The following is a 20932-nucleotide window of genomic DNA, read 5'->3' on the forward strand; positions in this document are numbered from 1 at the left end:
GCGCCAGGCATCCGGCCTGGCCCCGGGTCTCTCCTCGGCAGGTCAGCGGCCACGCAGCCTCTGCACGGTGACTTCCAGCCTACATGGCATGTTCCACCCGATGCAGACTGGCAGTCAGCGCCAGGGCTTCTGTGGAGCAGCTCATCCCATGCTTCTCCTTCTTGGAGGCCCATTCCATGACCTGGCACTGTGCAGCCCCCTTAACGAAGGGGCCTTTTCCTCTCACTCGTTTTCTCTTTTCAGGTACTGGGTCTCAGAGGTGAAGATTTCCTCCAGGCTCCTCCGCCTGGCCCCCTCCGTCTCCCGGGCCCTCTCTGGGCATCCTCTCCATTGACCCCGGACCTCCCAGGACTGGGAGGTGGAGGCCGAGCTCTGCTTGGCTGTCCTGGACCTGGCACCTCAGTAGGTCTGAGGGAGTTTGGTCTTTTGTTACCGCAGCTCGTGCATGGCTGCACTGTCCACACAGGGGCGCTGGTGGTGGCGCTCGGGTGAGAATGAGAAATGGCAGACATCCTGTGTTATCCCGCCGTGCGCCTCCAGCTGCTCTGAACGCTGAGGTCCACGCTGAGGAGGGTGTGGTGCCTGCCCACGGCAGCCTCTCTCCTCTCAGCTGCTTTGTCACACAGTGGGAGGGATCAGCTGAGGGCCACGGCTCTGTCTCCCACGCCTCCTCTTGCGGTGGCTCTATTTTAGAGTCCGCTGTAGGCTTTTGCATGAACACTATTTAATACCACCCCGGAAAGCCAGGGCACGCGTCCGCACCACACCGTCACGTCTCTCAGCGTTCCGCTGTCAACCGTCGGCAAATGGGTGGGTGATTAATTGGTACCAGCAACTCTGGACCATCTCTGCCCAGGTCTGCCCTCACCCTGGTGCAAGCTGTGTGTAGTGGCCTGGCTGAGTGGCGTCCTGTGAGCCTGACAAGGAGCCCAGTGGGTGAGTGCTGGGTGCCAGCAATCTCGTGGGTTTCTGTGCCAGGTGCTGAAGTGAGTGTGGTTCCGTGGCTCACCCTGACCCTGGCGGAGCAGCCATGCTAGCTTTGTTCTCCTCGGCCCCCTCTCTCATGCTGGCCCTTGGTGGCAAGATGCAGAAGGAAGAGAAGGGCCCAGGACCTCTGGAGAAGCAGACAAGTCCTCCCTGGAGCCAGGTGTAAGGTGTTGAGTTCTGTCTCTGGCCTCCCTTCTGGGCTCTGCTGGCCATGGTCACTTAGACTCTAAGCCTTGGCATTTCCAAGGAGGCCGGGGAAGCAAGACCATCTCATGGTTAGGGAGGAGCTGGAGAAGGGGCTTCAGGAGGAAGAATTCCCCTGTGGAGCTGGGGAATCTTCTCAGCCACCCCCGACACTATGGTCCAGGAGCCCAGCAAGGCTGACAAAGGAGCCTCCTGTCCTCTGGGGGTGGCTTACCTGCCGATTCCTTTGCTCTAGCTGTATATTTTGGGTCAAAGTCAATACTCTGAATTTTAATGTTTTATGGGTAAAATGGGGACGTTCATTTGTTCCTCACCAGGATTCTGGCACAGTAAGAAATGAAAACATTGTACCACTCACATGTGCCTGTTGCGGGGGTGGCCCACAAAGGCCTTCCAGCTCCGCCGTCCCCAGTCCACTGTGGGGAAAGCCCCAGGAGGCTGGCGCTGGGGGGGGGTGGTCACCGGCCCAGGCCCTGCTTTGTAAACACAAGCTGCTAAATAATATTTCCTGACCTGACGGATACATATTTTTCTAATATTTCCAAAGTGCATCTTTCCTTTTCTACACATAACTTCAGCCACATAAGGAACTTGAAACATCAACTGTACAAGTTGTTTTCTTGTACACTGTATACACCCTTTAAAGACCTCCGCTCCTCGACTTGCTGTTGAAGTTATTACGTATAAAACACAGGAGTCGCCTAGAAACAGCCACAGCAATATGATCTCTGGTTTACTATGATGAAACAAGGCCAAGCTAAGGACTTACTTCCCTGAATGCCACCCCCCAGGGGTGAAAGCCCACCGAGCCTCCTGGTTGGTGCCCTGCTCCCTCCCTAGAAGCCAGTAGGACCAATGACCAGTCATCAGGCCCTGCTGTCACTTTACCTGCTCTAGAAAATTCCACAGACCCGGCTTTGCTGTGCATGCGAGCCACGGCCTGCACGCCTTGATCTGAACAACACACAACATGACCTCACCACACCACATGGCCCCACGCTCGGCTCCCTGCGCAGGCCTCACCGCACCACATCCCACTTCCCTTTGTTAATTAAAAGCAAATACCTCTGCGTGATGCGGATAGTGGCTCTGTCCATCACACGGGGCCTCGCTGCACACAGTTTTAATTGAATGACTCCCCCAGCAGAGACCTCTGGGCCTCCCACTAATCAGCTGTGTACACAACAGAGGTGCAGTGTAACGAGATGAGTGCCATTGGCTGCCACGCCGAGCGGCCTGGCGTGGCGGGGGCATTGTTACACGTTTTAGTGGGCAACCGAATGTTGGATGTCGGTTCATGAGCACTTTAATACGTGCAGCAGTAACTTAGATGATTTCAAGACACAGGCTCTTGACAGCAGGAGAAAGTCATCTCTGCCAGCAGAGGGGTGAGCAGGCTGTTGGCGCTGCCTACCCATGGTAGGGGTGAGAGAAGAGGTCCCAAGAGCAGCTCTGTGTCAGGTGCAGCCTGGCAACCTGGGAAAGTTTCCTAAGTGCCGTGTGCCTGGGTGCTCTTATTGGTAGAGTGAGAGTAGCGATGGTACCCGTAAGGTTGTGTGAGGGCTACATCTCTCTCTCTCTCTCTGTCTCCATCTCGTTTGGGCATTCATTCATCATTATTGTGTGTGTGTGTGTGTATGTGTGTGTGTGTGTGTGTGTGTGTGTATCTCACTTATGCATTCTCTCTCTCTAGCTTACATTATACATCTATTATCTGTATAATTTATATTATATAACTATATATTATATTATCTAGTATGTAACTAAAAAGTGTCTGAAGTGCTTAGATACTTACTAATGTTTTCATACTTAGGTGTCTCCGTCTGTGACTTGGAAACATTAAGCGTCAACAAAATTTAATGTTTTTTTTCATGAACTTCTCTTACTTTCTCTCCAAAGACCTTGGTGCTTAGTGGGTGGGCCCCAAGTCAGGCTGACTGACTTCAAATTCCAGCTCAGCCTCAAATCACTCACTAACCTCTGACGTGTCAGGCAGAGGGACAGATCTGGGCAAACAGCTTTCTTCCTGATCTCAGGACTGAGGGCAAAATCAACATAGACCCATGTTAATGAAACAGAGAACTCAGCAAGTTCAAGATCACCAGCCAGTGATTTAACTGCCTGCTAGAACAAAGCCCAACTTTCTTCAAGGCTCTCTGAGAAATATCTTCCTCCTTGCCTAATAATACACAGTGAAGAATAAGACAAGAAGAATGGTTAGGGAAAAACAAAAAAATAACCAAACAGAGATAGATTTGATGACGAGTCAGTCTTAGAGCTGCAGATATGGACTAAAAGGCACCTATCAAGTTTAAAGACTTGAAGGAAGACATGGCTAGAGTGAAGAAACAGAGACCTAAGCAGAGGAACAAAAAACCCAACCATAAACAAATTCTAGAACTGGAAAGCAAAATGTCAGCAATAAATGCCCCCCGCCCTGCCCTCACGATGTAGTTACAAATTGGGAAGCGTGAAAGAACGGATAGGTAAGTTGAAACAAAGACTGGTGGAGACCATTCAATGAAGGAACAGACAGGGCAGAACCAAGCACTTGTGGAATAACAATAAGCAGTCAGACACGTGCACGTGTGACTTAGAAAGAGAGAGGAGAGGAGGAAGTCAAACCGATGAAAACTAAAATGAAGTGATAAACTTGCAATCACTCAGAGAATAATGATACATCTCACATGGGACATAATTCAAATACTTGGTAACTTTTCATTGGAAACCATGAGCTGAGAAAGCAATATCCTAACATTGTTGAAAGAAAAATGTCTACCTGGAATTCTATACCCAGAAAGACTATCCTTTAAAAACTTAGAGTCAGTGTAAGCCCGTTTTAAGATAAAAGAGTGAAAAGTGAGAAGATCTGCTGCTGGTGCGCCTGCACTGAAAGAAGTGCCAAGGGAACTTCTTTGGCTGAGGGGCCAAAAGGAAGGAGAGTGCTGACGCTGTGCTCAAACGTAACAGGTCATTTCTTCCTCTCTAAAGTTTTAAAAAGACAAATCCCTAGTGCAAAAAAGCATTGTTTTGTAAACGATTGTGGCACTGACATACCTGGATGTAAAATGTGTGATCGTACAAACATAAAGAACTGCATGATCAATGAGTCACTTTGATGTAGACTCCCGGAAGTAGTTCGTATAAAATGGTGCAACACTCACTCTCCATGAATGTGCTTGGTGGCTCTGGTGATTTACAGAACCACCACTAAGAAATCAAAAGAGAGGGGTGGCTACAAGGATAATGGAAATACCAAGAGACTCAAGGCCTAGGGGCTATTCCTGAGCTTTTTCTCTCAAGGCTTAGGGCTCTTCCACTTGAGCCACAATTCTGTTTTCAGCTTTTTGGTGGATAATTGGAGATAAGAGTCTCACGGACTCTCCTGCCCAGGCTGTCTGTGAACCAACATCCTCAGATCTCGGTCTCCTGAGTAGCTGGGATTCCAGGTACGAGCCACCAGTGTACATCTATGGATTTGACAGTGTGGTCTGACCTGGAGAAGTGGGAACCACGACGTCGAGGCGTACCTTGAAGACGACGTGCAGCATGATCTGGAGGCCGCTCTTGCCCGGGTACTTTCCGGCAATGTTCGCTGCAGACAGGTTGAACAGGTTGGCCCCCGTTTCGGTGCAGATGGCGTGGACCAGCATTTTCTTCCCGACCCCAGACGGCCCGGCCAACAGCAGTGATTTCACCAGCGGGGCTTTCTCATGCACAGCCGCAGACCCTGGAAAAGGTGGAGGTTCAGGTTTGGAAATCCTACCATGGAAACTGGTGGTTCTTATGCTAAGGTGCCCTGGGCTGAGGCTGCACCGTGAAGCCCGTTTCCGCAGCCAGAATGAATCCGTGGAAGCATGTGGCCCCCGGCTGCCTCTGCCCATGGGCTCAGGTACGGTGGTATGTATATCAGGGCTTAGGGGGAACTCTGAGGTCTCTGTAGTCTTGGTGCCATCTCGTAACTGTAAATGGGCACTCCTGCAAGAGCTTGCCATGTGTGTGTGTGTGTGTGTGTGTGTGTGTGTGTGTGTGTGTGTGTGTGTGTGTGACTGGAGTGGGACTTGAACTCAGGACTTGGGTGCAGCCCCTTAACTTCTTTTGCTCAAGGCCAAAGTTCTAATATTTGTGCCACAAGTCTACATCTGGCTTTTTTTTTCCATTCCTGGGGCTTGAACTCAGGGCCTGAGCACTCACTGTCCTTGGGCTTTCTCAAGGCCAGTGCTCTACCACTTGAGCCACAGCACCACTTCTGATTGTTTTCTATGTATGCGGTACTGAGGAATTGAACCTGGGTCTTCGTGCATGCTAGGCAGGCACACTACCACTAGGCCAAACTTCCGGCCTGCATCTGACTTTTTGGCGGATAACTGGAAATAGGAATTTTATGGACTTTTCTGCCTGAGCTGGCTTCGAACCTTGACCCTCACATCTCAGCCTCCTGAGCATCGAGGATTACAGGCGTGAGCCACCAGCACCTCTGGACGTTTGTGTATTTGTTTGCAGGGGTTTCTCTGCATGTTGGTGGCACTAAGTGCTCTGAAAGGATTGTGGGACAAGGACACGAGGCTGGCTACAAAGACTTTGTTTCTCTGGGAACCTCCCTCCTTGAACTGAGCAAGTCTTAAAATGAAAAGCAGGACCCGAAGGGCAGAAAGCTGGGCACTTCTCCTGCCGCAGCTCTGGTGGATGTGGGCGATGGGGAGTCTGACAATTGCAAGAAGACAGTGTGAGTTGTGGTCACTTAGAGGGTGCTGCCCTGGCGTCCCGAACACCTGCCCAGCCCTGTGGGCTGGCGTTTTCTATGGCAGAGGGAAGGCAGAGCTCAAACTAGGCCCCAAGCCCTCCCTTGAATTACAATAATTTATGATTGCATGGTGATTTTTCCTGTACTCCTGGGAATGTGATCCACCAGAACCACCACGACCAAGTCAGTTTGCTTTCCGCCAACAACTGGGCTCTTCTCAGTCAGCCGTCGGTATAATTATTTTCCTATTTTCCTTTTCATCCTTCCCGGTAAAACAGAAGTCAGGACATGATGTGACCGATGCGAACATCACTGCACAGTCGTTCACACCGTCCACACAAGCCTGGAGAGCTGGCTGAGCGTGCTCTCCGTTGCATGGCCTCCAGCCGGCTGCTTCCTCTGGTCAGGGCACAGATGAAGGACACTCAGGATGCCATTTCCTCCTGGCCCGTTCAGCATCCAGGTGCAGAGGGCAGCTCTGGGCGGGGCCCGGGCTTCGGGGGCACGTGGCACACCGTGGGGACTAAAGGGGCAAAGTCTCAGGATTTGCCTGGCTTGTCCTTCTTGCTTCAGTGGTCCTGGGGTTGAACTCAGGGCCTCACGCTTGCTAGCACAGGGCTCCATTTGAGTCTCCTCTGGGCCCTCCACCCCCACAAACTTGACTATAGCGACTCACTTTTGACGAGGCTGACTGACCTGGACTCCAATCTGTCCATCAAGTCTTCTCGTGTGGTCGGGATGGCAGGCATATATTGGCTGAGATGGGGTCTCCCTAACTCTTTGCCCAGGGTGGTCTTAAACCACCATCTTCCCGGGCTCTGCTCCTGAGCTATCTGGATATAGGAACCAGACTTTCTCAGCTTTTGCTTGGCCAAGAGTTTCTGGCTAGGCAGAGGGCAGTCCCCGGAAGGGCGCCTGCCAGGGGAAGCGGAAGGTGCTCAGAGCTGCGGGACACAGGGAGGCCTGGGGAGAAGCAAGTCCAGATGGGTGCTCTGGAAGGGGGACATCCATGTCAGCCTCTAGAGAACGGAAGTGAAGGAGGCGTTGGAGAAAGTTCCAAGCCTGAGGCCACAAACAGATCTAAAGCGAGGAATCAGCCTGGTTTTGGGGGAGCAGTGTGTAAATTTGATTGTTGGGGTGTCAAGGACAGGCAGCAGGGAGTGGGGAGGGACAGTGGTACCCATTGTTGAGGTTCCTGAAGGGTGGCTGGAAACAGCAGAGGCCGTGGGCTGGGAGAGGGCGGGGAGATGGGGAGGGAGGAGAGACTGGGTGGTGCCTCCTCTGCCCATGGGAAAGACACACCAGCCCTTACCCAGTGGCAGGATTCCGTAGAGCGTGATGAGCTGTCTGACGTCCAGGAGGGAAGGCATGGGCTCTATGGCCACCTGGCGGAGGGTGGTTCCCAGGTAGCTGTACTCACCTAGGGAGGAACCAAACCCTGGTGAGTGAGGAGGCAGCTGGGAGGATGTCAGGTGAACACAGAACACACGTGAAACGTTTCCGAGCAAGTACAGATCTGGAGAGCTGTTACAAAGAACAGATCCTTCCTCAGATGGAGAGTGGAAGCAAGCCACCAGAGGAACGAGTGCTGCCCTCTGGTCTGGTGAACTGCCAGCTAGGTCGACTATTATGCTAATCTAACTAATAGTTAAAAAATGAGATAAATGTCTCAAAATGAGAGACATACAGATATTGTGGACTTTATATTCTATTTTCTCTCTGTATATGCATGCACACACATATGTACATATACACATATATCCATAGATAGTTAGATGGATGGATAGATCTATCTATCTATAGACAGATATACACATGTATGTCACTTATACAAAGTTCACAAATACATTATTTAAGATTCATGTAGAATTTGTATAGGAGAAGTATAAGCCTGACTCTCAACCGCAGTCATTTGAAAAGATGGGCCTGAGTCTAATTTACAATAAACAGAAACATCCTTTTGAGGGTTATATTCATTTACATTTTTATCATTTTTTAAAGGGTTACCAGAGGAATAATACAGAAATAAATCTCCCCAGGTTTAATTAGAAGATATCAAAGGGCTTAATTGTAACTAGCCATAAATCTGAAGTGTTATTTTCTAACTAATTTAGATAAGGTCACCAGGAAAATTAGTTTGGCTGTCTCCATTTGTCATGAGGCTGGACCTTTACGTGCTCTTATGATTCCCTTGATTTGTATCTGAGTCTGGAGTAAAAATATTCACTGAATGAACCCCAGTGGCTAGACTTTTTTTCTTGGTGCTTACTTCCTACAGCAAGTATTGATTGTACAGAGCTCAGAGGCTGTGTATGGATGAAGAATACAATATGCACAATCATGTGCACGTGAAATACTGTCAATGTTGGAAGCTTACAGCCATCTTCAACTGCTCGGGAGACCAGAGTTGCAATGCAGAGCGTGCATGCTGCCCTGTTGTGGAGGGCACTTCCAAAGCTTTGTCCTTGGCAAGGACAATGTCATGGTTTGGGGAAATGAGTGATAATGAAGGCCTCCATTATGGCTTCAGATACCTTCGCTTTTTAATGAGCAGGTAATAAATACCAGAGTGGCTCATTTAGCCTCCACTAGAATAGGAAGAGATCCTGCAGCAACCATTAAACCCAGCGGTTATTGCCAGTAAACATGGCATTAGAGGGATGTGAAAGTGACCTCTATTTTCCTCCATGTTAATGGATCCAGACAGGCCATATTTTCTAGAACCTAACAGATTTTAGTTAAACAAATTAGATTCGATTGGATTAGTGGCTGTTGGTTCTGAGATCATGAAGGAGCCAATTAGCCCAGGCCACGTTCACACTCAGAACCCGTGTGAACCGGGCTTGCGATGGATGCTCGGGGAGGAGCCACCCTTCCACCTCATGCACTGGGTTAGGGATCAGAAAGTTCTGGACTCCCTGCCTTGGCCCCAAGCATTTTACACGGCCAGATAGCGGGCATGTCAAAGGATGAGGAAACCTAACGCAACGGAAACAAAAGAACGGTAGAAGGTATTCTGGGCGAACGTGTCTCCTTCTGAGGCTTTCTTCCCACAGGCGCGGCTGTGGCTTCGCTTGGAAGTGGGGTGACTGCAAACATGGTGAGTTACATGATTCTGTCGTGGTGGGCCCCAAATCTTGAAGGACTCTGTTCTTACGTAAGAGGGGCCTCTGAACACAGAGAAAGACACACACGGAGTGCCCCGAGAGGGTGGAGATGGGGCAACGTCTCTGCACACACCGGGACACCAAAGGCCAGTGGCCACCAGAAGCAGCAGAATCACCCCGGCTTTGCACCCAGCCTGACTACACTGTGGCCTGGCACTTCTCCAGAGCCTTGTGACAGTTTCAATGGTTGAACCCGCTTGCTTTGATGTGTGTGAAGGGAGGGCAGATCAGCCACACTGGAGACGGAGAAAACTCTGTAGCACTTGAATGAGAGACACAAAGAACATACAGAAACCCAGGAATTCTCCCAGAAAAATTCTTATGCTATTAGGAAACAGAAAGGTTCCTGAAGCACCATGATGATGCCAGGTTGCCTTTCAGAGGAAGTAAAGTGCGTGCGTGTGCATGCGTGCGTGCGTGCGTGCGTGCGTGCGTGTGCTGCTGGGATAAAGTCCAGAGCTTTGCACATGCTAAGCAAGCAATGTGCTACATCCTCAGACCTTGTTCTTTGTTGTTTTGAGACAGGGCTTTACTCGGTAGCCCAGTCTGGCTTCAAACTCTGATCCTCCGGCCTCTGGCTTCTGAGTGATCAGAGGGAGGCACCAGACTTCTGGCGGCTCTCAGTGGCCAACTTAGATAAGAATAAATGGTAGAATACATGACAGGGGTTGATTATGACACACTGGCGTCTGGGAAAGACTGATATCACTGCGGTCTTCATGACCCCATCTTCCTGGCAGATTCAGACTGTGATCGACTCAAAAGTGGGCTGGGCTGGGGAGGAAACCCCATTTCACCACCACCACGGTGATAAGAGATGCAGGTGAAAAAATCAGTGCAGCTCAGAGAGTCTGCTGGGACCAGAGTTTCCAGAGCAACGGGAGTCACGCCAAAGATGAATTACCAACTAGAAAGGGCAGATGAAGCTTTCCATGGAGAAATCTGGGGACAGCCCCTCTGCCACATGATTCAGCGTAAGGCTGCAGGGACAGTGGCACCTTGGGCCCCGGTGGGGACCCTAAAGAATGCCCTCCTGGTGAGGACTGCGTCTGCGCCACAGCAATGAGAACCACCCGAGGAGCTCGGTGGAGGGACAGCTTGTAAGGCAGCTCACCATCTTCAAAACTGGACATGCTGTGATGGAAATGGTGGGAAAAGGCCAGGGAGCCCCTCTTGAGGAAGGAGTCACAGGAGAGTGGAGAGACAGTCACACGGCTGTCCTGATGGGGTTTTGTGAAGAACAGGACTGAGAAACCTGAATGTCAGTAGGGTATCAGTTCACAGCATTTGTGCTAATGTTGGACTTTCCATGCCACTGCCCCGTTGTGGCTGTGTAGGAGGCGGCCCTGGCCCACTGGAGACAGTTTCCTTGTTGGAATAAACCTACCTGCATAGGGAGGAATTTTAAGCTGTGCATTTTCTGGTCATCATCATCATTTTACACACACACACACACACACACACACACACACACACACACACACACACACAATATCAACAGGAGCTGGGTGCCAGTGGCTCGTGCCTGAAATCCTGGCTTCTCAGGAGGCTGAGACCCAAGGATCATGGTTCAAAGCCAGTCCAAGCAGGAAAGTCTGTAAGACTCTTATCTCCATTAAACTACCCCAAATCCCAGAAGTAGAGCTGTAGCTCGAGTGGTAGAGCACTAGCCTTGAGCAAAAGAAACTCAGAGACAGAGCCCAGCCCCTGAGTTCAAGCCCCAGGACCGGCAGAGACACAACAAAACATTGGTTGAAGACTGTCATACAGCAGAGTACGAACCATTCTTCTTTTCCTCAAGTCAGATTGTGCCCGAAAGAATGGAGCAAGGAATTCTGTGAGCAGACTTTTTAAAACAAAACACAAAACACCAAATGCGGCAGGGAGAACAGAGTCCCTTTTGTTAAAGAACTTACGAGACCTTAGTGGCTGCTTTACACGCATCCTCTTAGCTTCCTTAATTCAACTCAGACCCACACTGACCAGCTTTGGTTTGGATGACGGCATAAATGAAGTACACTCCAGCTACTGGACCTCAGAGCCCATGGGGTCGGTGACCCATGCGTGCTTGGTGCTTCATGTACGTTACCGATGTAATCAGAGAGGTTGACCTTCCGTGCCTGGATCAGCAGGCCTTCTTCCACCAGCTCCTTGTACAGAGACTCGATGGTTCTAGGGAAGAAGCACAGGGCCGTGCCATCAGCGGTTCCTCAGCTCGGATGTGAGGAACTTGAACCACATCCACTGAAAGCATGTTCGCATGGATGCAAATAAACAGAGTTGGGGAGCGTTTCTACAATTTGGGGGTGAGTTAGGCCTTTTTAAAAAACCCACACATTCCTTCAGCATGTGCACAGTACATGTCTCCCACCGCTAAGAATGATTCCTCGGGGAACCTGATAACACCTATGACTCTTCTAGTCTTTGCCGTGGCACAAATATGAATTAGAAATTGCCCAGTCAGTCATAGTAATACAGCTGGCCTATGATTGTGCACCCAGCATGTGCAAGCTGTAGGATCTTAATCCCTTGTGAAATTTATTTTTCCTTTTAATTCAATAGTAAGACTTAAAAGAAATATCCACAAGGACCAATAAGGCTTATACTGGAGGTAATGTGTGTGTGTGTGTGTGTGTGTGTGTGTGTGTGTGTGTGTGTGTACACTGAGCCTCATGTTCATGAGTGGCTTTTTCCCCTCAAAGCAGGCACTCTGCAACTTGAGCCACATCCTCGTTTCTGTGGATTGTTTCTGCTCTGTCTGGCATCAGACATGAACCTCAGATCTCAGTCTCCTGAGTAGCTAGGATTACAGACGTGAGCCACCATGCCCAGATGGAGGTGATTCTTATAAGGAAGCTAAAACGTCTAAAGCTGTGTATAATAATGTTGATGAACAATGCATGTGAACAGTGTATATGCTCTTCTATATTGACTTAACATGCCCAAACCACTTCTTAAAGAGGGCTTGGGCACAGAGCCAGCACACTGGTAAAGTTACCCTACCCGGAAGAGTGGAGGTGGAATCCACAGAGTGGATGAGATTCCCACTGGTAATGAGTGGGGTTTGGGTTACTGGAATTCAGATTGGAGCTCAAATGCTATTCACTGTGCTCCTTTCAGATGTTTTGTCTGCTGTTTTTCTTTATTCTTCTGTCCTAACTCTGTCTTCCCTTAGGTTAGGAATTGTAAATACAACTAAATTTAAATAGTTGAATGATCCCACTTGAGTGAGAGAGACTCAAAAATGTTAGTGAGCCTCGGGCCAAATACTATTGGGATGAACTTTAATCCACTCATCTGAGTTTTTGGTTTTCTGAAACTTTATTCCATCACATGTATTTAGCATACTCTACCCCAGCTGATAATTAGGGAAGATTTAATTGTAGTGGAATTTGAGATGACAGCATCTGACCTCTATCAAGGAAATACCAACCAGATTGTTTAAGCTCAAATACTTATTTAATGCACAACACAGACATAATCTAGTCATATAAATGTAAAGATAATTCTCTAAAATCATCAAAACATTTGGGGAGCCAAATCCAAATGTATTTTTGCATTTTTTCCCTAGTGAGATGAATTTCTTTGTTATGGCATAAAACATTCTCAACTCTAAAGCTAACTTGAACTATAATAACGCAGCTGTATCAGGAGGACGAGAGAAGCAGAAGCTGTGGCCAAAATACCTGTCTTAGAGACACAGTGTCTTTACAGTGAAAATGAAGAGTCCTTCGGGACAGGAGGCCAGCTATTTCTGTAATTCTGGGGATTGAAACGAATACAAAGCACTGGTCTCTGGCTCTTTCACTAGAACACTGCCTGCAGCTCAGCCACTGTAGCCCTGCTGTCAGGAAGCTTGGGCCAAGCAGACATCAAGGTCCAGCAGTTGTTACTCGTCTGTGAATCAATCATTTTAACTTGATGATAGGGTTACATTGGCAGATGTGCCGTTTACGTCTTAGTTTATTATTTTTGCTCTCTGTTTTGAGACTGTTTTGAGGAGAGAAGTGGACTTAAGAATTATAAAAGACACGCCTGTGGCACTGTGTGTTTGTCCTTGCTAAAGGGGTAGGAAGGGCCAGGGTGTCCTGTGGTCCCAGGAGCTGCTTCCAGGGGCATCGGTGCTTCTGTACAGATAGATAACTGTCTCCTCATAGTGAGGGCACCGAGTCTCAGATTGGTGCCTTGGTCTATCTTAGGTAGCAATTGGCCCTAACGTGTTGACCCTTTCTCCAACAAATGGGGACTTGAGTGGGGTCCTGTGTCCCGTTCTCTGTGGATACTCTAGAAGAACCTCTTCACCGCTCTGTGGAGGGGTCTGGAGTTGCCTTGCCTCCAGGCAGGCTTCCTCTTCCAGCACTATCTGAGAAAGAACGAACTTCCACCACAGGAATGGAGTTGGGGGGACACAACACATGTCCATTTGTGAGTAAAACCCGTGGCAAGAAAGGTCCACTGCCAACTCCACTTGTAAGAGTCTCAAAAAACTTAAAACATGTAAAGTAAATTAACTTAATTTAACCGAAGAGGTGAAGGATCTCTGTGATGAAAACTTTAAAACCCTGAAAAAGAAATTAAGCAGATTTAAGGAAGTGGAAAACCTCCCATGCTCCTGGACTGGGAGGGCTAACATCACGAAAATAGCAATATTGCCAAAGTCAATCTACAAATTCAATGGTTATCCATCAATCTCCCAACAACATTCTTCAAGGAAAAAGAAGACCAACCCCCAAATTCATATGGAATAACAGAAGACCCCCAATAGCAAAGACAAGACAATCCCTAGCAGGCAAAACAGCGCTGGAGGAATATCAATACCAAACTTCAAACTCTATTATAAAGGCATAGTTATAAAAACAGCTTGAATGCATGAAGACCCGGGTTCGATTTCTGGGTACCACATACATAGAAAAAAAAAAGCCAGAAGTGGTGCTGAGGCTCAAGTGGTAGAGCTCTAGCCTTGAGAAAGTCCAAGGACAGTGCTCAGGCTCTGAGTTCAAGCCCAGGACTGGAAAAAAAAAAGATGAAAACAGCTTGGTACTGGCACATGAATGGGCTCGAGGACCAATGGAATAGAACTGAAGAGGCAGAAGTGATCTCACAGACCTATGGCCACCTAATCTTTGATAAGTGAGCCCAAATCATCAAATGGAAAAAAGACAGCCGCTTCAACAAATGGTGCCGGCAGAAGTTAGATCCACACATGTCACCCTGGACCAGAATCAACTCCCAGTGGTCAGAGATCTCGATCACACACCCTATAAATGTTACAGGAAGGGGTAGGGAATACACTAGGGTTGGTTGACACAGGTTAAAACTTCCTCAAGAAAGACCCAGAAACACAATAAATCAAAGAAAGACTCAATAAATGGGATTGTATTAACCTTCGGAACTTCTGCATGGCCAAGGACAGAACTAGCAGGCAAACAGAAAGCCCATAGATGGGGAGAAGCTTCTTCATTAGCCACACAACAGACAAGGGAGGGCCTCATATCAAAAATATACCTAGAACCCCCAAAATTAAACTCCACAACAGCAAATCCTCAAAGAAACAACCATCCCATTAATAGGTGGGCTAAGGTATTATAAAAAAACTTTTCTGGAGAGGAAGTAAGAATAGCTAATAGACACATGAAGAAATGTTCGACATTTTTGGCCACAAGAGAAATGCAAATTAAAGCTATATTGAAATTCCATCTCACCTCAGTTAAAATGGCCATTATCAGGAAAACAAATAATAACAGAGATTGGTGGGGATGTGGCCAAAAGGGAACGCTACTACATTGTTGGTGGGAGTGTAAACTGGTCCCACCACTCTAGAAAGCAGTATTGAGGTTCCTCAAAAGACTAAACATAGAGCTCCCCTATGACCCAGCAATCCCACTCCTGGGCATTTACCCAATGACCACAAACAAGGCCATACTAAAGCCACCAAGACAACTAGGCTCACTGCAGAATTATTTACAATAGCTAAAATATGAAACCAACCCAGATGCCCCTCAGTAGATGAATGAATCATGAAGCTGTGGTATATATACACAATGGAGTTCTATGCTTCCATCAGAAAGAATGAAATCATTTCATTTGTAAGGAAAAAGAAGGACTTGGAAAAAAATCATATTAAATGGAGTAAGCCAGACCCAAAGAAACATAGGCTCCATGATTTCCTTCATTTGTAATAATTAGTATATGCTTAGGGTAGTCCTAGCAGAGGATCACAATAGTTTAATAGCTATGTCTATGACATATAAAATGACGCTAATTGAAGTGAAACAGGTTTTTTAAAATATTCTTTGAAATGCATGGTGTGAAGTTATTTTCCTTTTCTTTAGTCCCCCCCCCTTTTTGTTTATCTCCTATTGTCACTGGTTTTGATTCTAGTGCACTGGTCTTGTGTATCCATTTATCTGATTTGGGGAAGGGATGGTGAGACAAAGACCAAGGGTGAACCAATGTAACAGCCATACTCACAAGACACTTCCCTGGAAATGAACTTTACAACTGGTGTTGGTGGGGAGCAGGGGAGGGAAAGCGGGAGAAGATGAGGGAGGGGGCAACACTGTTTAACAAAAAATGTACTCATTACCTCACTTATATTATCGTAACCCCTCTGTACATCACCATTACCATAAAATTAAATTGAAAAAAAAAAGAAAAAGAAAGGGCCATCCACAAAATGATGTCCATTTGTGAGGGATTTAAATTTCAATTCTGGATCACGCATGTCTGGAAACCCAGATCTTTATTTTCCATGTTTCAGCACTAAAGGGATATTTGAGCTTAAAAATAAAACAACAACGCACAAATCCGAGCATCAGGGATGGAGAGGAAGTGGTGGGGGCTCCTGGGGGGGAGGGGGAGGGGGAAGCGACACTGCAGGGGTTACTGCAGGAGACACTGCTTGGCCTGTGATGTGAAGCCTCACTGGGATGGTGTTTCCTATCCACGGTAATGAACGCCGTCGCACCCCTGCATACAGCTAACCCCCTCCCATACCCCAAATGCCAGACTCTGATGTAACTGGTAGTGGTGGTTGCCCGTGGCTGGTGCTCTCGCTGGGCATCTTCCTAGAGTCGGATGTGGCCGAACACTTCCCCTGGTCACCTCCCATCCCTGCCCCTTCACAAGGAAACCAGGCCTTACCGGTCAGCCGTCAGGTCTTTATCCTTCTTCCCTTTCTTCCCTTTTTTGCCTTTCTTGTCTTTCTTTTGTTGAAATGGAAAGAATCAACAAATTAGTAAAATCAAACAAACCTTAGCTCTACCCATCAGTGAAGCAAATTGGGCTTTGGAGCAGGGGGACGGGAGGGCGGTGCACTGGACACCGGGCGCAGGGACTGGCCCAGAGATGGGGGCTGCGCTGGCGACTGTGGCTGTGAGGGTTCTGTGCCACCTCCATTCCCCATGGACCCAGGGCCGGCAGGAAATCAGGCGTGTTTGTTCTTGGAACCCGCTGTGGGCCCGCGATTATGTCTCCTCCCTTTGGAAAGTGGTTGCCACACCAGGAGGCTGGACCTCCTAGAGGGGACAGACATGGGCGTGTGTCCACCTCATCACGTAAAGACACAGATAGAGGGGCCTTCAGTGAAGCAGAGAGCAGCCCTCATCAGACGCCCAATCTGCAGAAGCCTCTCTTGGATCGCCCAGCTCCCAGACTGTAGCAAATTTCTACCGGTTAGAAATGTCCCCATCTAGGGACTTGGTTTTAACACCACAAATGCATCAAGCAGTTCCCAGCCACCTCTCAGTTAGCACCTGGTCCCTAAGGAGAAGCTCCCAGGGCCAGAGGCCTGCCCTAACACTCCCCAGGGAGCTGTGTTCCAATGTGACCTTTCCGTGGTGTTGATTGACTGGCAGTTCTATTTAAACTCCACTGGTAGTGAGGAAGGGAGAATTCCACAGCATGGTGGATGAAGTCCTTCCACGCTGGCTGGAGCTCTCCCATTCGGTGGTTTTCTGTTTCAGGATTCCTTATGCAAGCCAGGTTTTCTCCACATACAACGGGCGCCAGGGTGCCTTCCTAACTTTCCACACTCCACTCTTCATGCACTTGTCATTCAGTCATTTAAGCAGCCATGCTTTGTTCGCTAATTCATTCATTCATTCATTCATTCACTTACTCATTCAGTTTGCTGCAAGGAGCACTGCCTCTCATCTTGATCAACTTTGGTCTAATTTTTGCATATTACCAGATAACCACCATCTTGCTCAAAATACTGAACACTTACTTGTCTCCCCTTTATGTCTCCTGACTGCTCTTCCCACCTGCAGGTATGTACTGTAATAATTCACTGTCCGTGCTTACAAATGGAATCATAACACAGGGCCTTTTATGTCTGGCTTCTCCAAATACTATTATGACTGCAAGATTCATCTCTATGACTGCACTGCTATGATTTATCCATGTTTCAGTCTTTTAGAAATCAATGTTTTTCACCGGAAGCCAGTGGTGAATGCCTATAATCCTAGTGAGTGAGGCAGCTGGCCTGGGGAAGACGCATCTGTGACGGTTGTCTCCACTTTAGTAGTCAAAAGCCAGACACAGACTCCAGGGGTCAGGAGCCAGCCATGAGTGAGAAAGCCAAGTCAGATTGTGAGGCGGCCATGAGTTCAAGGCCTAATCCTGGCATAAACACTATTATTATTATTATTATTTCTTTTGAGATAGCAGTAGACTCATAAAGTTTTAAGAAAGAACGCACAGAGGGTTTTCCCACAGAAGGAAGCTGTCTTCCAGGCTCACAGAAAGGAGACCTGCCTCACACTGCCACTCTGCCTCCTGTTCCACTCCCCCTCCGCACTCACCTTCTTTGCTTTCTTTGGTTTGATTGGAAGTTCCTTTTCTCTGTTCACAGCAAGTTTTAAGTTTTTGAGTTCTTGTCTCATCAACTCATCAACCTGGTCACAGATACAGAACAACACTTTTAGGTATCACTGCATGCTTCCATTTCCTTTTTCCCTCCTTCCCTCCTTCCCTTCCTTCCTTCCTTCCTTCCTTCCTTCCTTCCTTCCTTCCTTCCTTCCTTCCTTCCTTTTCCCTCCTGTCCTCCCTCCCTCCCTCCTTCCTTCCTTTCTCCTCCTCTCTTTTTCTCTCACTTTCTCTTTGTTTGTCTTTTTTTGTTCTTTCTTCTCCTTTCCTTCTTCCCTTCCTTCCTTTTCCCTCCTCCCCCTCCTTCCTTTCTTCTTTCCTTCCTTCCTCCCTCTCTTTCTGTCTCTTTTTCTTTGTTCCTTTCCTTCCTTCCTTTCTTCTTTTTTTTGCCAGTCTTAGGCTTGAGCTCAGGGCCTGAGCACTGTCCTTGGACTTTCTCAAGGTTAGAGCTCTACCACTTGAGCCTCAGCACCACTTCTGTCATTTTTTCTATGTATGTGGTACCGAGGAATTGAACCTGGGTCTTTGTGCATGCTAGGCAAGCACTCTACCACTAGGCCAAACTCCTGCCCCCCTTTCTTTCCTTCTTTTCCCTCCCTCCCTCCCTCCCTCCCTCCTTCCTTCCTTCCTTATTTCTTTCTTCCCCCTCCCTCTCCCCCCCTTCCCCCCTTCTCCCTCTATCACTCCTTCCCTCCCTCCCCATCTCTTTTTCTTTTCTTTGCTGGTCCTGGGGCTTAAGCTCAGGCTTTGGGCACTGTCCCTGAACTTTTGCTCAAGACTAGTGGTCTACCACTGGATTCCCATCGCCACTTTCGGCTTTTTCTGAGCAGCTGATTGGAGATAAATGTCTCAAGGACTTTCCTGCCCAGGCTGGCTTCCAACTGTGATCCTCCAATATCAGTCTCGAGTATCTAGGATTTACAGGTGTGAGCCAACAGCACTCTTTTTTTTTTTTTCTTTTTTGGTGGAACACAAATATGGCCTCAATTCTGGGGTAGATGCAAGCATTGCCATAAGTGCATGTTTTACTACTATAGACAAATGTAACTTTACCTGAAGCCTTATTTCTGCCTCAAGTTCTTTCCGCTTTTCCTGTTTGATCATTTCTGGGTCATAGTTCTGAACAAAATTCCAAGATTCATCTTTATTCATCCATGTGTCTATATCCCAGAAGAACCAAGGAAAAGAAAAGAGAAAAAGAAATTCAACATTCAGGTTAAAAGCAACTCTTGTCCTATTGACAGAAGTCAGCCTTTATCTTTGGAAATTCAAGAGAAGGCTCCTTTGGCCATAAGGTGTTTCAGGGATGAATTGTGTGCTGCCCTTTCCCGGGTACAGAGGGTCAGTCAAGGACAGCCAACCTTGCTGAGGGATGAGGAATTTTAAAGCAAAGTAGGGATTTATAGGGAGTCACTGGTCTTTCTTTCTTTGTTTCTTTTTTCTTCTTCTCCCCCTCCCCCCCATAGAGTTACTACAACAAAGAAGAAAGCATTCAGTAGTAAACGGACTTCAAAGTACTTAAGAGAAAAGAAACTGCACTGTGATTATTTATGTAAAAGCAGCTACAGGAACCCATTTTCACGAGGGAATCACAGCCACTCTGCAATCGAGCTCAGCCCTTGGCCCTGCCGCCTTTCCCTCCTGGTTTCAATGGACTGAGTGTGCACAGAAACTCCGCTTTCTCATGACACGGGGGCGAGGGGCACTTCTCAATCCCTTCAGGAATTTCATGGGCATTTGTGACTGCAGGAAGCGGCTTGCCACCCTCACAGGGCCACGAAAGCCCCAGGCTCTGACAGCCAGAAGGAGCTTTTATCCCAAGACTGTGAAAAGCAGGCCCTGGCACTTTCACAGGAGCAGGAGCGGGGAGGGGGAAGGGGAGGGGAAGGGGTTAATCTCAGTGATTAAAATGCTAATGTCTCATTTGTAAAGGAAAACCTTTGATTTTAAGGAAAGGATTGTGGGGCGAAGAGATTGGTTTTGTGAGTTTCTAAGGACCTAGTAGAGGATACAGTCACTGCCAGAGCGGTCAGCGGGGAGATGACCCTGGAGGGGTCCCTTGGGGGACACAGCTGGCTGCCTTAGCCTTAGATAAACACCCCAGGAGAGGACGGTGCTTCTAGAGCTCTCCAGTGAGGCTCAGCAGGTTATTTAAATCCTGCTGGGGGGTCAGTGTCTCTCCTCAGCTCTCCCCTGCGCAGGCCTCACTGGCATTGAGCCTGAAGGAAGCTGGAAGTGTGCAGCTTGGCCAGAGGAGTTTCTGTCCTTGTTCTTCACTCTCATCTGCATAACAAACTCTGATGCGCCTTCTCTCTCTTTTTGTGCCAGTTCAGGGACTTGACTCAGGCTTTGTGCTCTTGCTTGGCTTTTTCCTTCATGTCTGACACTCTTCCACTTGAGCCACAGCTCCACGCCCAGCTTTTTGCTGGTTATTTAGAGATCAGAGTCTCATGGACTTTCTGTCTGGGCTGGCTTGGAATTTTGATCCTCAGATCTCAGCCTCCTGAGTAGCTGGGATTCCAGGAGGAGCTACCAGTGTGTCTTTTCTAGGTATCAGTTTCAGACTGCAGCTTTCACTCTCGGCCCCTCTTCCGGTTGCCTCATATTCTGAGCACAGGTGAGGTAGAAGGGGAGGGAGCCCGTCCTAGGCCATCCGTGCACGAGATGTCCTGGAGAGTATAGCATCGCCAGGGCATCAGGAGAAAGCAGGGGAGCGGCCTGCAGAAGCAGAGGTCGGGCCTGGACAATTGCAGGATTACACTGGCAGCAGGGGTGTCATGTCTATGGATGGTGCAGTGAAGGGAGACCGTCCTACGGTTCAGGCAGAAGACAGTTTATTGGGGCAGAGCTTGCTGCAGGCCTGCACAAGGCAAGGGGCTCAGGGACAGGAAAGGAGGGAGGGGCACAGGGATAAAAGGGGCGGGACTAATGGAGACTGGTGTATATATAGAGAGAGGGCAGG

At 48.3% G+C, this 20932-nt stretch overlaps 1 protein-coding gene across 2 annotated transcripts in view; it reads right to left on the minus strand.

Moving 5' to 3' along the window:
• The window catches only part of Drc11 (dynein regulatory complex subunit 11), a 100647-nt gene that overhangs the window by 22936 nt on the left and 56779 nt on the right, over nucleotides 1-20932 (minus strand). For both annotated transcript variants that reach the window (XM_090355108.1, XM_090355107.1), the window contains 6 exons: nucleotides 19024-19130; nucleotides 17907-17999; nucleotides 16246-16307; nucleotides 11192-11274; nucleotides 7248-7355; nucleotides 4722-4921 (listed from right to left, as the gene is read on the minus strand). In XM_090355108.1, the coding sequence (XP_090211234.1) occupies nucleotides 4722-4921; nucleotides 7248-7355; nucleotides 11192-11274; nucleotides 16246-16307; nucleotides 17907-17999; nucleotides 19024-19130 (653 nt within the window). The remainder of the gene's footprint in view (nucleotides 1-4721; nucleotides 4922-7247; nucleotides 7356-11191; nucleotides 11275-16245; nucleotides 16308-17906; nucleotides 18000-19023; nucleotides 19131-20932) is intronic.

Source organism: Megascapheus bottae, chromosome 21 (assembly GCF_031878675.1).
Source record: "Megascapheus bottae isolate mThoBot1 chromosome 21, mThoBot2.hap1, whole genome shotgun sequence".
NCBI lineage: Eukaryota > Metazoa > Chordata > Mammalia > Rodentia > Geomyidae > Megascapheus > Megascapheus bottae.